The sequence below is a fragment of the Hydra viridissima genome, unplaced genomic scaffold (assembly GCF_058129835.1).
Source record: "Hydra viridissima isolate aposymbiotic clone 2 unplaced genomic scaffold, HvirCarnegie_v1 scaffold_13, whole genome shotgun sequence".
NCBI classification, from domain to species: domain Eukaryota; kingdom Metazoa; phylum Cnidaria; class Hydrozoa; order Anthoathecata; family Hydridae; genus Hydra; species Hydra viridissima.
In genome coordinates this window covers 7,186,332-7,202,983 of record NW_028324312.1, presented here as the reverse complement: position 1 = coordinate 7,202,983, position 16,652 = coordinate 7,186,332, and the positions used below count along the sequence as shown (strand labels likewise).

Here is a 16,652-nt window from a genome sequence, read left to right as displayed (position 1 = left end):
TCTAATGATGTTTGTCGCTTACAAATAATTAACTTTTCTGTAAAGTTTTTCTCAAATGAAAGCGCCGATTCTTTAAAAATGTTATCACCTTTAAGTAATATAAAAAGTATGACTTCCTCTAGTATGAGAATAAACAAGGACGCGTTGATTATTACAGTAAATTGTTAATTTATTTTCTCTGCAATTTAAGTGCTTCCGTCTATGTGGTTCTAAGGAATGTAGCAAAATCTAGTCGCAGAATATTTTGACTTAAAGCTTTCTTTTTTATCTTATCTGTGCTTTTCAATATTTCTTGTAATTCCAAAGTTTTCTATGTTCTCTGGGAACCACGCAGGTGCATTTCGATGAAAATCTTTTTATTTAAAACAAACAAATATTTCTCCAGATATTTTTTAAAAATATGGTCAACAATATTAGTTACGAAATCGTTAAAAACCTTTTAACTGAATCAAGATTAAGTGAGATAACGCGATTATTTATAAAATGGAATATATTTTACATGTAAAAGATATCTATTGGTACGTCATTCGTTCATTTTGTTATCGTTCATTTTTATTATTAAAATTGACGAACTGCTATTTGAATTTTGTTTGCTTTGCACAGGAGTGCAAGGTGATAAAAGTAAACTTTAGTACGTGCTTTTAAGAATTAGTTGTATTTGTACACAGGGTGTATTGTTTCAGCATGTACAGCTTGTTTTTAGGGTGAATTTTTTCAGGGGTATATTTTACTAATTTTACTTAATAGCAATATTTGTTTTTTCTCTCTTTTTTTTTTTTGCGATTAACTTTTTTTTGTTATTCTTTTTTTTTCGTTTGTTTTTTCGTTTTGTTTTTTTTTTTTATTTGAGAAAAATTAGTTTGCATTTTTAGCTCACTAATTCGGTAAACCAAAAAAACGTCATACGTTAATCGCAAATCTATTATTACTATTATAATAATAATAATTATTATTATCATTACTGTTGTTATTATTATTATTACTATCATTATTATTATATTATTATTATTATTATTATTATTATTATTATTATTATTATTATTATTATTATTATTATTATTATCATTATTATTATTATTATTAATAAAATATATTTTATAATAATTGTGTTTTAAAGTTTAGATATTTTTTTTTTGTTTCTTTTTAAATGGAAAACATAAATTGACTAAAATAAAAACATCCCCCTAAAAAATCTTATTAAAGAATTTCCAATGAATTATCATTAATCTAATCACGTGTCTTAATGTTTTATTTTCGCAGTTATTTGTTTCACGAAGTAAATAGGTTGGAGAAACCACAGCTTGTTTATTTGATTTGACGTTTTTAAACGTTTTGTTAAATCGAGCAGCATATTTCATTTTTTAAAAGTGCTGAAGTGAAATTTCGTTTTGATTTTTTTTTTTGCACTAACACCTGAAGAAGAAGCCTTTGCGTATTAAATTTGATTTTTCGCTTCTTAAACAATCTTCGCGTGCCTCGAAGTTTTAACTGAAGAAAACACTCGAAACGAAACTTTGTGACGCTAGCCAAAAAATTGGGCTGAATTTGTTCATTATTTAATCGCTAGAGGTTTTGCGTGAACATGTCGTACGTTTTTTCAAAAGCGTTGCAACAACAAAAGTCACCGACGGATGAAAAGCAGCGTCGAAAGACTCTTCCAACAAGTTGGGAATCACAGTTGTCCAACCCAGAATCTGTCGCAACAGGACACACCCCTCCACTTGTAGCTCCAAAACCTAAACATGAGAGCACAGATCAATTAGTAAAGAGCCAAAGTTTAGGTGGGGCTTCGAGAGCTGCTGCGTTTAGAAAACCTGGAACACGTTCATACTCTGTTGATTATGATGCTTCATCCGGACCGAAAATGGGAGGTAAGGATATATTATTAAATCATTAAATTGTATTTATTGCATTAAACGGGTACGTTATCGCAAGACAAATGCTTGCTTTACCAGCAGATTTTAGTTTGGACAAAGTATGGTTTAAAGTCATATTCCCCTATTGCCCATCCCCTTCCTCCAAAAAAAAAGAACTAACTATGTATTTGAAAACATAAGTGGCTTATTTAAGAAATACTTTCGTTTCTTGCACTTGTCTTTTGAACTCCAAGTTAAGTAGTGTGTTTTTTTTTATGTGGATAAAATAACAGTCTAACCTACTCAGTAACGTTATTTGCTTGCAGATAATTGAAATCTGACTAGCAGATTAAAGGTTTAAAAAAAAAAAAAAAAAAAAAACAAGCAACCCACCTCCTAGAGGATTATTGGCGTACGATTAAGATTGCAACGTTTAACTCAGTCATTGTGATGTGAGAAAATATTGTTTTAGAGCATTTATTTGTCAGCCAATTTTTTTTTTATATTCAAATGTTACTCAAACATTAGGAAGCAGGTCCCTATGAGATTGTCTATATTTCCTGAAAGTCTTGAGTATTAAAAACAAATTTAAAAACAAATTTAAAAACAAACAGTTTTTACTATCAACACTTTGGTTGGGTAACAAAAAAATTTCTAGTTTTAGAACTTTATGTCAATGATGATAAGAACAATTTAATGTTTTTTGAACGCTAATAAATTTTTGTGCCAAGCAAATGTTTTGAAATTAGCTACAAAGTTACGATTAATAAGTTTTTAATTAATACTAGTTAATAACAATTAGTCGATAATTAAATATCAAATACATCGGTTAATCGTCATCTTTATTACGATTCGTTGGTAATTTAAACTTTTTTTTGACTTTTTTTGTAGTTGTTTTTTATTTTATTGTTTTCAGTAAGAGCTGAAATATTTTTAATTTTATGTGGATAACTTTAATCATACTAAACGCTGACAGCAGAATCGTAATATATTATGTTATGAATTATTTTTCTAAAATTCTGCACTAACTAACCTAAAGAACCCGCAGGAGCCAGAGTAGACATAACATACTGGCGTATTAGCAGAGTAGACATAAAATGCTGGCACACCAGCATTAGCAGTTTGCAAAATAAATTAGTTTTCTTCAAATACCATTTCTTCAAATACCATCGAAAATAAATATATTTAGTTTTTTAATATTTAATAAAATTATTTACTTTTAAAATTTTGTTTCTATTTTTTCCTATTTTTAACAATCCTTTTAATTGACCGAATAAAATTTTAACTTTTAAAAGTCCATAAAATAAATTTTAAGCCTCCTTTCTAGTTGCTAACTAAAAAAATCGACTTCAAAATCTTTTTTCCCAATCTTTTAAAAATGGATCAGTACTAAATTCAGCATCAGCTTTTATAAAGAGTAATCTCAAGATTTTCGTTATACATTACTTTTGCAATCACTTTCAGGAGAGGCGTAAATACTTTAAAAAAAAAAAAAGGAAACCTTCACTATGCATGAGTAATAATAATTTATTATTTTCATTTATTTTAAACTTTAAACTGAATGAGCACATTTTTAAAAGCCCTAACCGATTGCTATACTATCGCATTGAAAGTTTAAAAATATGAGCTTCAAAATCATGTTTTTTATCTTTGGAAAAGTTTGGCTGCAAATAAACAAATAAGATCCACAGCGATTTATTTAAATGAGCGAGGCCACTCGTACAAATACATATAAAAAAAGCTCAAATCAGATGAGTGTACATTTCAATAAGATGATGCTTATTTCCATCGCGCAAAAATTTGCACTAAACAATTTCGAGGCAGTAATATTAAAAACCTTGAATGGCCAGCTAATCGTCCAGAAGTCCAGGATCTAAAATCTCTGGCCTCAACTTGTGAAACAAGTTACGAAAGAGAAATCTTCTTAGTTGACACATGAAAGTCTATTTTGAAATTAAAGCGTAAAAACAAGTTTTGTGCTGTAAATAATCATCCTTATTTTTATGCTTATTTTTCATATTTGTAAAAATTAATATATGAGGAAATCTCATCACTACTTGAAGTTGATATGAGAATTATAAAAGGTTTTTGTGTTGTTCTTTTGTTGATTTGGTTTTTTTTCTTTTGAGAAAACTATTTTACATGTTAGGTTCACTCGGTTAACCAATAAATGTCATACGTTAGCTATTATAACTATTATTGCTTTTATTATCATTGGTATTATTTTTCTTCATCATCGTCGTCATCGTCGTCGTCGTCATCATCATCATCATCATCATCATCATCATCATCATCATCATCATCATCATCATCATCATCATCATCATCATCATCATCATCATCATCATCATCATCATCATCATCATCATCATCATCATCATCATCATCATCATCATCATCAATATCAATTATTAATTTTTATTATTAGTTATAGTTTATAATTTATAATAATTGCTTATTGAAGTATACCCTTATGCGATCGTGTTCAAACTTTTTTTCCATGTATTTGTACGAGTGGCCTCACTAATTTAAATAAATCGCTGTGGGTCTTACAATATTTGTTTATTTGTAGCCAACCTATTCGAAAGATATTAAACATGAGAAATCAAAACAAAATTTTAATCATTCGATGAATTTTGAGCGATGCTGTTTATAAGATTAACTTTTTTTTTTTTTTATTGACATTTTTTACTTTATTGATTTTTATATTTATTCAAAGGTGCGTTTGCAAGATTACAAGCTAACTTAGAAAAGCCAAATAGCTCTGCGAGTTCAATTTATTCTGAAAAGTACGAGGCGTTTCGTATTCAGCGATCTTTGAAAGAGCATGGAGTTTTACCACCAGAACTTCGGTCAAACGAGCAACTTCAAAAATATGGTTTAGATAAGAGTTTAGCAGAACCTCCAAAAGTTCTTCCGAAGCCTTCACGAGAGACTGTGCAAAGTAAACGTGGCGCTTTTTCCAAAAACCGAGCTGACACATTGCCTGCTCCATCAACCGTGATAGAAGAATCTTCTCCCCAAAAAAATGATACGCGTTATTCATCGTTGGACGACAATTCCATAGTCACCTCAAAAGAATCTTTTACAAAGCAAACAATTAGCACAGAAGATAACAAAGAATTTTCAGCAGAGATCCAGTCAGAAGTTACAGCCATGCAAGATGTCGTTGCCCGAAAGAAGGATGAAATAGTTAAAGGACAGCGTCATTTGAACGAGACCATAGAAGAGCTGGAGAAAATAAAATTTGAGCTTGACTCTGATAAAATTGAAGGATTTGTTAAAGGAGATCAAAATGATAGTATTTGCCATCAGACTATTTCAGAAGTAATCGATGTTCAACCAGACAACAGTTATGAAAAAGCGCAGCATGCGTCAGCTGATTCATCAGCAGAAGTTTTGACGGAAAACGAGCTGATAGTTGAGCCGACCGATTCCATTGAGTTACTTTCATCACAACCTGATAGGCCTTCAACTGAATTGGAAGGTTCACCTGCTGAATCATCTACTGATCAAATTGAGCTTTCAAAGGTTGACGATCCGTCAACTAAAACGAGTGAAATACAACTAGAAACTACCGAATTTGTAAACTTAGTTGAAGAGCCGTTTGAAGTAATTGACGAGCCAGTTAAATCTATCGACTTACTTAATGAAGCAGATAGTTCAGTTTCTGATTTAACCGAATCGGCTGGAATAGTTAAGCCAACTCTTCAGTTATTTGAGTCATCTACTGAGCAAGTCAAACCAGAGCTTCTAGAAGAGTCTGTTGTTAAACCTACATCACCCACAGAAGTTTCTGATAAAATTGAAATAGTTACTCAATCCTTATTTCCTACACATCAGGAAAATAAAAATTTCAGTAATGAAAATGAACTTGAAGCAAATACAGCCAATTTGGCATCCGATTCACCATCCAATTTGGCATCCGATTTGTCATCCGATTTGCCATCCGATTTGGTGTCTAAACCAAACGACATAACAAACTTAACACAAGATACTCAGGTTTCGGACGAAAGTTCTGAAAAAATATTACAAGAGAATTTTTCTTCACATAATGCAGATCAAGAGCTTCAAGAAGGGAAGTCATTCAAAATCACAAGTTTAGACAACGCTTTACAAGAGTCAACAGGTCATTCAACAGAAGAAGAGTCAGCGAAAACTGTAGAAATAGATGTTTTAGCTGAAAAGCCAAACGAGTTAATCGAAGGGTTGTCCGAAGACCACGTGGAAACAAACGTACAGCTTTTTACAGAATCTAATAGTTTTAATAGTTATACACAAGAAGTAACAGAGCATCTAAGTAACACAGAACAGGGCACTGGAGCAAACGAAGAGCATGTTCCCTTGTCTAAGAATGATTTAGAAGAGGAAGTCGACGGTGCATCGAAAATAGCAATTAATATTGAAGACGTTAATAACAATACCTCAGCTTATACTTTTGACACAGTTCTTTAATTTGAAATAATACCAGACCAGGAAATTACCAGGTTGGTATAAAATTGATCGATTTTTCTTCAATTTGTGCTGGCAATTAGTCATAAAAACAACGGATTCTTAAGAAACGAACTTTCTTGACTATTGTAAAAGAATGCGGGAGATAAAATTAATGTATAACCTCTTATAAATTCATTAGAATTCTTAATTAAACTTTTGTTTAGTAAAGCATTTATGTTACATACGTCATGTTAATGTAAATAAACTTAAATGTATATATATTTTGCAAATACATATACATTTATGCAAATTTATATACATTACCTATATTGATTTTGGTCAAGTCTCTTATTGCAAAAAAAATATTTCTAACAAACGATTATACAGAATTATTTTTAAAAAGAATTTTTTTTAAAGGTAAAATAAAATTTGTTACAACGCTTTATTAAAAAAAAAAATAAAACCAGTAATTTTAACGCTCCTTTTTATAACTTCATTCCAGACCTCTAGGAAACATTTCATTTCAACTATCTGTGTGAGAAAACCACTTTTCATGAAATGATTTTTATGTCTGATAAAAAACAAATAAACAAATATGTAGCACATTAAGAACATTGAGAAAGAATCGGTGATAACACTAAATATAACCAAAGTCCTCCCTTTTAATTTAATCGGTTTTAATTGGAGGATGTTGAATCCGAATCTAAATGCCAAATTGCTTCTTCACTTACAAATTTTTAAAAAAAGTCTTCAAAGTCCAAAAAAAAGAGCATTTTTTACCAAGTTTGTGAAACTGAACATCAAATTATGGCCCTCCCGGTTAAGAGCGATTGTTTAAGAAATCCAGACCAGTTAGAGCATGATCATGGGAGTGATGTCTTCAATATAATATATTTGGTACGAAACAATAATATTCTATAATTAGACCCTGAACTTTGGTCCCTTTTGCGAAAATTATGTCACATGGAATGAAATTTTTCATATGAATAGTAAGTTTTCTGCCACTTTTACGCTTTTAGGTGTCTAAAAATAATGTTCCAAAACCATAGCGTTTTTCATCTTTTTACTTAACTTTGAGTCTTAATATCTCCGAAAGCCAATACTTGCACATAGTTTTTTATGGAGTTTTTTAAAGGATATAGGGCTTACATTGGTTTTATGAAAAAAAATTCAAATGCAAGAAAGGGTCTGTAGAGTAACCCTCCAAAAATCAAATTTTATAGACAATCTGTTTTTGGAGATAATCCATAATGGCGGCAGCCTTAGTTCTCATACGAAAAAGAAAAATACGCATACTGTTTCTAGTATGTGAAAACAATTCGATGTTCTCAAGTGAAAGCAAGCCTACAGAAGTTTTAGAAGAAGCTTTTATTTAACCAAAATTTGAACTAACAAAGTGTCTTAGCAACAGTGTAGTTATACCTAGCAACGGTTTGGTTATGCCTATCAACGGCTAATTCTCAGCCTTTATTTGATCACTGGAAATACTATTTTGATTTCAGACATTGTCACAACAGAATCAAAAAACATTCTTTTTAGTTAAACCCTAATCACTTGGTGATGTGGCAAAGGTAAAAAATGGAAATAAATAAATGTGACAATCTATTCTTCAGTTCGAACAGTTGAGCCCTACAATTTAAAAAACTAGTATACGTTATTCTGCACCCATAACATCAAAAAAGCAATATGTTAATGGAAATGTTAACACTCTCAGGTTTTCTCCACAAACTTGTTGTACTGAAACACTTTATGATGAAAAACCTTAGCAGAACATATACTTTCTGGAAACTATAGCTCTCGATCTGTGACGAAATCTGTGGTAGACAAGGGGGGGGGAGGGGTGGTTGACAGAGTAAGACCTTTTTATGTCAACAAAATGAAAACTTGAAGCCTAAGTTCTTCATATCGCCTGCTATCATCCCATTTTGCCAAATATATTAAAAAAGGGCATGAAAAATTTATAAACATCTCTAGATGGAATTACCAAGAAAAAAAGTGGTCAGGCTCTGCAACGCAAAAAAGATTTTCAATGAAAATATTCATGGCTGAGGAAGAACATGGGAAGAAGTTCAATTTTAAACAAGTTCACTAGCAACTGAGGAAAAATGTAAAGCTAAGTGAATGTGTGCAGAGTCAACAAATTTTATCATTTTTTTTCTAGGCAAATAAAGTAATTTGTATATTAACTAATACCAAAAGGAAATTATTATTTCTCTTTTTAGAACATGAGATCTGATGAATATTTGGTAATGTCCTTCCAGCTTCATTTTTTAGAGTGAACAAAAAAAAGCAAGAAATTGATTTTTTACAAGTATGATAAAAATCCACCCAAACTTTCAAAAAGCTACGAAGCATTGTTTCTGGCATGTTTATATTGATAAATTTGTCCTATAAAGTAGCAATTTCATTGTATGAAACAATTTTTAGCGCCCAATTTCTCTGAAATCTTGATTTTTTAAAAATATTTTTGCAGAAACCGACTTTAATCCTTTTATACAAAATATCTGAAAATGAAGATACTTTGAAGACATTTCCAGACTTTACCTGAGTTTCTCAGACAATGGCCCTTAAATCTGTAAGTTAATTTTGTTATTTAAATCTTTCTGATCATGAACATGATATCCGAATTCAGCATTGAATTTTATGTTACGTGAATTTTCAACCATTCCATTAACACAGTACTATCGTCAACATTGATTCAAATAACCATAGAAATACAAATATATCGTTAGTATTCAATATATATATTTAAAGAGTGGGGTTGTAACATTTCCCTAATATTTAATATTTTATATTATCATTAGAATTCCTTAGGAGAAAATATGGGCGTAGTACGCATTCATCAAGATATTGCGCAAATGAAAAGGCGAAATAGTGGCAAATAGGATGAAAATAGGTTAATAGACCACTGCTGAAAATTTGTTTAAGAAACTCCATCTCAAGAATAGAAAAGGTAAAACGAACAAACAAAACGAAAAAAAAACAAAAAAAAACAAAGGAAAGAAATTTGAATTAAACATTTAAAGTATAATTTTCATATTTTGTTTTTCTTTTTTAATTTAACTTTTTGTTTTTATTATTGGTTTAATATCATGAAGTAAGAAGATTACCTATCAAAGTGAAAGAGAAAAAAAGAGTTAGTTAATACCGGCTAGTGAAATTATAACCACCAATAGTTTATTTAAAACGACACCCAAGTTCATTCGGAGAATCATTTTACAGTTTGTTTATTCATTTACATGAAGTTGTTGATTTGATCCTGATATATTTATATATAGTTTAATAGGGTTCATATATAATTGTTAAGGGCTTTAACTTTGATTTAGCCTCAGAATATCTAGTCTCAGAGCCTAAAGATCGAAAATATTCAATTACAGTCCCGGTTTAAAAACTAAGTTTGAAGCTATTTACAACAAAACAATCGAGGTTGCGTGATCTTCATTAGTATTTAATTATTATTATGTTACTTAATTTTTCCAATCTAAATGCAAAAAAAAATCACATTAAAACCACCCCCCTGTGCTTTTCAAGTACATGAGTGGAATTCCCGATATTTGTACTGGGAGAACACAATGAAAAGTATGTTTGCTTATACATAAGCAATAAGGGGAGTATTCTTACTTTGAAGTTCGATAGTGTTGACAAAAACCTTTAAACAACTGGCAATTTTCTAACTCTTGAGTAAGGATTCAACAAAATGGGGACACTTTTTCTCTACTAGTCGTGTTAAAAGTTTTTTTTTGAACGTAAAAATAATACACAACAATGATACCAGTTAGCTAACAATAAAAAATGTTTTTTTTTTTAAAAAACAATTTAACATGTACAACATATCTTTAATATATTATATATATAATATGTATTTAATATATTTAACATATTTAACATATAAGTCGTGCTAAAAAAAACTACCTTCTAAAATAAAGTTTCCTAATTGTGTGTACATTTTGTTATCTAAAAAACTGAAATTTTTTTAATTATTGTATTTGTATTTAAATCTTCATTGGAAAAATTATACTTTGATTCTGCATTTAATTAACTTGTTCAAAGTCCAAAAAACAAAAAAAATTTTAAATAAATGTTTTCTTTAAGTTAGTTTTCTTAACTGATTTCTTCCGAACATTTAACTTTTGATGATGAAAGTATAATGGAGTGCACACTTGTCTAAAAATGAGAATAATTACTCCGAAAAGCACCGGAAAAACCCTTTGGTGGGAACAATATAAACACCTTCCTGATATGAAAAATCCAAATATTAAAATCTTTTATGACCGTCCGAGAAAAAAAATTCAATTTGAAGTTTTCATCATAGTCAAAAAAGTTTGCAAAACGGCACAATATGTATCATTGGAATAAAAATCATAAAAATGAAGTTCCATGGGTGGGATCTTGTCAAGAACAAAAGTAGAGTCATGCACATCTAAGAGTGGATTATGAACAACATTTTGGAACTGCTTGGCATTCTTGTGGTCCAGACCTGAATCTTGAAATGAAACAAAGCACTTTCTTATTGAGCCAAAAGTGCGGAGTTTTCCACATTGTGACAAGTTACGGTGATCCGCATCACACCAAGTACATGGATGAGAGCTGGCATGGGATTGAAGCCCGCAAACAAGGTTTGCTAACTTCATGTCATAGGACAAAGAAAAATCTACTCCACTTGGACAAATTAAAGACAAGATGCTTTTGAGGTGGCGCTTAACTCCACTGTCTCTGGGTGTTTGAAATAACACAGCCTTTTTGCCTGGTGGTAAAATGGATGGAAGTCTTGTTTCTTCTTCTTGAATGCCAAGACTGACTTTAAGGAAACCACCTCTACCATCGATGCCCAACTTCACCAAGTAGTCACCTTGAACATGACGTTGCAACAAGACATCATTCAGTAGCTCAGACAGATTTTTGCAGTGAACCACAAGTTGTTTTCTGGACTGCTGCTTGTCATTTGAAATGGATATGTATGTGTGTGAGAAGTGGTCTGCCCATTGCTTTCCGATGTCAAGAAACTTTTCTTTAAGTCTTGGGTCGACAACTTTTGTATTTGTGACCTGATTTAATGTAGACGCAAGCTTTTTGATGTTGTTGTTTGACAGTCCAGTGTTGTTTTGTATGCAGACAAGATCTTGAGCTCGTAGAAGTGGCACATCACCAAACAGTCTCTTGGGGTTTGAAGGACCTTTAAGAAAGAAATTTGAAAAACACCAAATTGAGACACTTAAAAAGCAGTGGCCTTGTTAAAATGCAAAACATTTTATGTAGTACTTTTACTGTTGAAGCATTAAGCAAGATTCCCTTTACCTGGAGTAATTGGCATAGGACGGCCTCCACCACTTTGCGCAATCCTGACAGTTCCATGAGGTGAGGACTGTTTTGCTGAGATAACAGTCGATGCAATCTGTTCACTGGCTTTTGGATGCTTTGAAGCAAGTTCTTTAAGATTTTCTCTGAAGGTGTATTGATTGCACTGATGTGACACTCCTCTTGCAACAAGTGTGAGACAGTCTGAACATCTTCTTTGATTTTGTGAAGCTCCTGAAGATTCTGATTTGTCCAAAGGGTACTTTTGAAGTGCTTTCAAATGACCTATTCGGCAAATAATGCTATCACAAGGCACAGTTGATATTTTTGGGGATAGTGCCCTTCTAGCTAACCCGAAAAAACCACCTATATGGGATGCTAGTGGACACATGTAGGTGTCCAGAAATGGGAGTTTTGAAATCCATCTATTACGTCCGAGAAAAAAAAATCAATTTTAAGTTGAAAAACTTCCTCATATTTTTACTGTTCGATTACTTACAAAACAAGCTATAAAATTGAAATGGGTCATTGGAACTTCATGAAATTTTATGGTGTTGCACCTATATAGTATGGCTATCAATGTATAAAATTTTATGCAGATATCTTGTTTGGTTATAAGTTATAGGCCAAAACGTTTTTCAAAATCATACAATTTGACAGTGTTGGTACCAAAAGTTTTTAGTTTTGGTAAAAATATTTTGTCTGATTGCCCTGATTTTTTGTATGTATTCTCTATAGGCAATAGGCAACAACATTTGTTATTAGAGTTTTGGAATTAGACCATTTGCTAAAAAACTGTGGCCACAAAATAATTTCGAGCCCCAAAATTTCCTTATAAAATTGCCAAATCATTTTTCAATGAAAATGATCAACTGAGGGATCCATTTTGCATTTTTTGCTACCCTGAGTACAAATCAATATAAAAAATTATAGAGCCTGTTGAAAAATATCAAAAAATTGCAACTTTTAGATCAGATTTTAGATTTTCATAAAATAGGCCTTTTTCGTGTACATATTCTATGCATTAGTATAAGTTCAAAATGGAAAAGCAATTAGTAACCATGGCTTTTTTTGCATGAAAACTAAAAAAAAAAAAATTAGATTGTAAAATATAATGGAATGCTTGTACACATAGCACAAATTGGGGAGTTTTGCCTTATAAGTTAATTTTAAGGCTTCCTCTTCATGCATCTTGGGGCTTTAGTAAAGGTTCAAAGCTGAAAAAAACTTTTAGATGCAATAAAACTTGAATTTTAATCAGGTAAGTCACCTGAAATAGTTGAAATGAAGAGTTGAAGAAAACTCAAATATTAGAGGTGAAAGCTTTTAACACAAAAATTTTATTTTTTTCTTAAATTGATAACTTAACAGTTTTCTCTCAATCACAATTTATGTTTTTTTTCTTGATTCAAGAAACACCTAATTTCTAATTTAATTAAACAGTTCTAAAATAAGCTGCACAGTTTTAGAATTATAAAATGTGGCATTTTTGGTAAAGACTATTAAAGGCGCTTGCTGTTGTAGTCCACAAGGCAGTTTTTAAGTCTAAGAGCGTATTCTGGATGAGATGGGGGTCGTTTGTATCGTTGCCAATGATGAGAAGAGTTTTGATGAGCTGCTTCAACTACCTGTTCGCTGTAAATTCCAAGTGATGACATGTGGCGGTTCACAAAGTCTTTGATGTGGTGAAATATATATATGGATCTTGGGTGTAACACTATCAATCGGGATGGCAAGGTATGAAGTCTTGAAATTGTTGGATTTTGTCCAAAAAGTCATCCTCAAGGTCTGATCCAAAGCAGCTTTTCACTACAGCCTCAAACTTCCTGAGCGCTTCGATGAATCCAAAAACTTGGAAAGCCGACTCAGCTTCTGCCAACTGTTGAAGCCTATCCACATTCCGAATAAGTTTGCGACAATCGTTTTCTTCAAACATGCCTCCATGATAGGGGCTCAGTTTCATGTTAAGAGAAGATGGCCATTTTTCGGCATTGGGCCATACACTTTTCATCTTCTGAAAAATGTGGTTAACAACTCCAAGCAAAAGATAGAATTCCGGTGAAGGCAAAATGTCCAGAATGAGAGTACCATCGGCTCTACTGAGGATAGATGGATGGACAACATTGGCGGTGTGTTTTGCCTTAGCAAGAATGCTCCCTGCACTCAAGAAGCTTTTATAGCCCTTTCTGAGTGACCCAAGTGTTCTCAAGGCTCCAGCCTTTGTTAAATTTATGAAATCAATGCTACACCAAGAGCAAGGGTGAGAGCTTGAGTTAGCTTGAAGCCCACAGAAAATGTTGGCCAGTTTCAAGTCACAAGCAACAATGGCCTTCACTCTATCGACTTAAATGGGCGACCAAATTTGGCGGACATTCTCATAAGTCTCGGGAAACACTTCTGCAACTGCCACAAGCATCTGGCGCTTTACACCCGTATCTTTTGCAACCCTGTCAGTTAAGAGACGCTTTTGAGGTGGGGACTCTTTTGTGGATCTGTCGATGACTCCTAAACAAAACTTCAGAAATCCCTTGCCATCATCGATTCCAATTTTTTTAATTCGCTCAGCTGAAACATTTCGAGATGAGCTGATTGTGCCGATAAGGTCAGCGATGTTTTTACAGTGGGCAACAGTGTGATCTGAAGCAGTTTCACCTTTTCCATCAGAAACCTTTATATTTGAGTGGGTAAAAAAATCACTCAGTTTTCGACCAGCAGCCAGAAAATGTTTGCTGAAATACGGCTCAACAAGCTTTGTGCCTGATGTCTGATTTACTACTCTTGCCAATTTCATCATTCCCACATTAGATAAACATTAGATACCTGTGTTGAGCTGAACATTGACCATGTCTTGTGTCTTCAAAGCAGGAGAGATGGTTTTTGGTATAGCTCCACTTGGCCCTGTAATTAAAAATTGGCTTATGAAACATTTTTCTAATAACTAAGTTATTGAGGAGAAAAGTATTTTTTGAATAAAAATATTTGTCGTGTCAATGTTACATTACTTGAGGTATTCATTATCAAATGATGCACCTGAAGTCACAGGAAGAGGTGGTCCTCCAGATGGTTTTGATAGTCTTACAGTGCCTTTTGGTGAAGCTGTTTTGCTTGCAATCACCTTTGCAGCAATCTGTTCTGCAACTTTCTCATCTTGAGCAGCTAGCCCTTTGAAGTTTTAACGAAATGTGGAATGGTTACAATTGTGTGGAAAGCCTTTCCCGACGGGACTCAAACAATCGTTGCAGCGCACAGTGGGCCCTTTCTCATTAGCTCGAGAAACATATAGTGGATGTTTCTCATTCAGCTAAAGACGCCCAATCCTGCAGATGAGACAGTCACAGTTTTTGCCACGAGTTTTCAATCTGACACGGATAAACTTGAAGTCATACAGTGATGGTAGAACAACTTCTTTGCCTTCATCTCGCTTCTTCATGATTTTCCGGCATGTATCACATATTCTTTGAGGCACTCTTGCATCACCCAAGTCAAAGTTGATGTCATAGATTTTTGACAAACGCTCCGCTTGGAATGAAGTTATTTGCCTTGTGCGTTTTTTAAGGCAAATTAGACAGACAATTTTTCTGTTCTCCTCATGACCTCTTGCATGATTTGGCATTGTGAGAAATTGCTTAGTCTCCTGTAAATGCAACAGTATTCAAATAGTTTTATCAGTCTTGAAACTTAAACTATCTCTCAGTTGTGCAAATGGAAAGAATTTTAAAAAAAAAACAGGCAAAAGTTTGTAGACTTATAAGCCAAAATATAATTGATGTTATTGACAATATATGCAGTTGAAACGAATTGAAACTTTACCTGTATGCAGAAATATGGACGGTCACAAAAGTGAGGGTGAACCTTTTATTTGGAGATTGTTCTAAAATTTAAGCAATTCTTTGTCATAAAATTTAAAATAACTTAATTTCAGTGCTTTAAAATATATTTATTAGGATTAAAATAGTTTTGATATAAAAGCAAACTTTTTTCATATCTACTCTCCCTTTAGTGTATTTACCCACTTGTCATCTTAAAGTATTTTATATAGTATAGTTTGCATATGAGTATAGTGCACACTCAACTTTTTTAACAATAAATATGGAATACATCTATTAAACAAATATTTTTTTTAAAGTGTGCACCTTTTTCTTTGATATACTTTTTTTGTAATAAAAGTGCTCACTATACTCAATAAAATACAATACTTTTTACCCCTTCCTACATTCTCTGCTGAAAAACATTTCCATCTTAAACATCATAGAACAAAAACTTTCCTCAGATGTTGAAAATGTAAAAAAAGAATCTTACCTTGATAATTGTAGTTTTGTTGAAGAAAGAAGTTAATTCCAAATGCAATAAAATGCAAGTTTTGAAAACAGTAACAAGTGATTTTTTCATGGATTAACCTGTAAAATCCGCTTAAACGAAAAATAGGGAATGCCGTATATTTCTTTTTTCGCTAAAAGTTGTCTCTGTCAAATACTACCAGTCAGATTTCAACCAAAATTTACACGAATGTTCCTTAGTCTATCGTTCACATTGGGTTCAATTTTTTACTCGATAGCTCAATTTTTACGGCCTCTGTAATGCTTTTTCTGAATGAAATTCATACGGACATAATGAAAAGAGCAAATTACTTAAAAAATCTACTATTTTAAAATCTACTTATTTTGCTAAACCCCTCAAATTGTGTTATGCGTACATGCATTTCATTATATTTTACATAGATAACTGCTCAGGGTAGCAAATATTTCAAAAATCTTCCCCAGAGTTGGTCATTTCACTCAAATATTGAATAATCCATATTATGAGGAAATTTTGTGGTTTTAAATGATTTTGTGGCCACAGTTTTTTAGCAAACTCTAATAACAAATGTTGTTGTCTATTGCCTATAGAGAATACATACAAAAAATCAGGGCAATCAGACAAAATATTTTTACCAAAACTAAAAACTTTTGGTACCAACACTGTCAAATTGTATGATTTTGAAAAACGTTTTGGCCTATAACTTATAACCAAACAAGATATCTGCATAAAATTTTATACATTGATAGCCATACTATATAGGTGCAACAC

General features: G+C 32.2%; 1 protein-coding gene and 1 pseudogene across 1 annotated transcript; both read left to right on the top strand.

The window, feature by feature from the left end:
- The first annotated feature begins 1,149 nt into the window (after window positions 1-1,149).
- LOC145195361 (uncharacterized) lies at window positions 1,150-6,503 on the top strand. Its single transcript, XM_080073189.2, has 2 exons — window positions 1,150-1,871; window positions 4,576-6,503. The coding sequence occupies exons 1-2, from the start codon at window positions 1,583-1,585 to the stop codon at window positions 6,309-6,311; spliced, it is 2,025 nt and encodes a 674-aa protein (XP_079929315.2). The 5' UTR covers window positions 1,150-1,582; the 3' UTR covers window positions 6,312-6,503.
- A 1,348-nt stretch (window positions 6,504-7,851) lies between these two features.
- LOC149880227 (uncharacterized) overlaps window positions 7,852-16,652 on the top strand; it is a 50,363-nt pseudogene continuing 41,562 nt past the window's right edge.

Excerpts from the sequence above, each read along its gene's own strand:
- LOC145195361 (XM_080073189.2), top strand. The coding sequence starts at position 1,583 with ATGTCGTACGTTTTTTCAAAAGCGTTGCAACAACAAAAGTCACCGACG. Across the intron at positions 1,872-4,575 it reads ATCCGGACCGAAAATGGGAG|GTGCGTTTGCAAGATTACAA; the intron begins GTAAGGATATAT and ends ATTTATTCAAAG.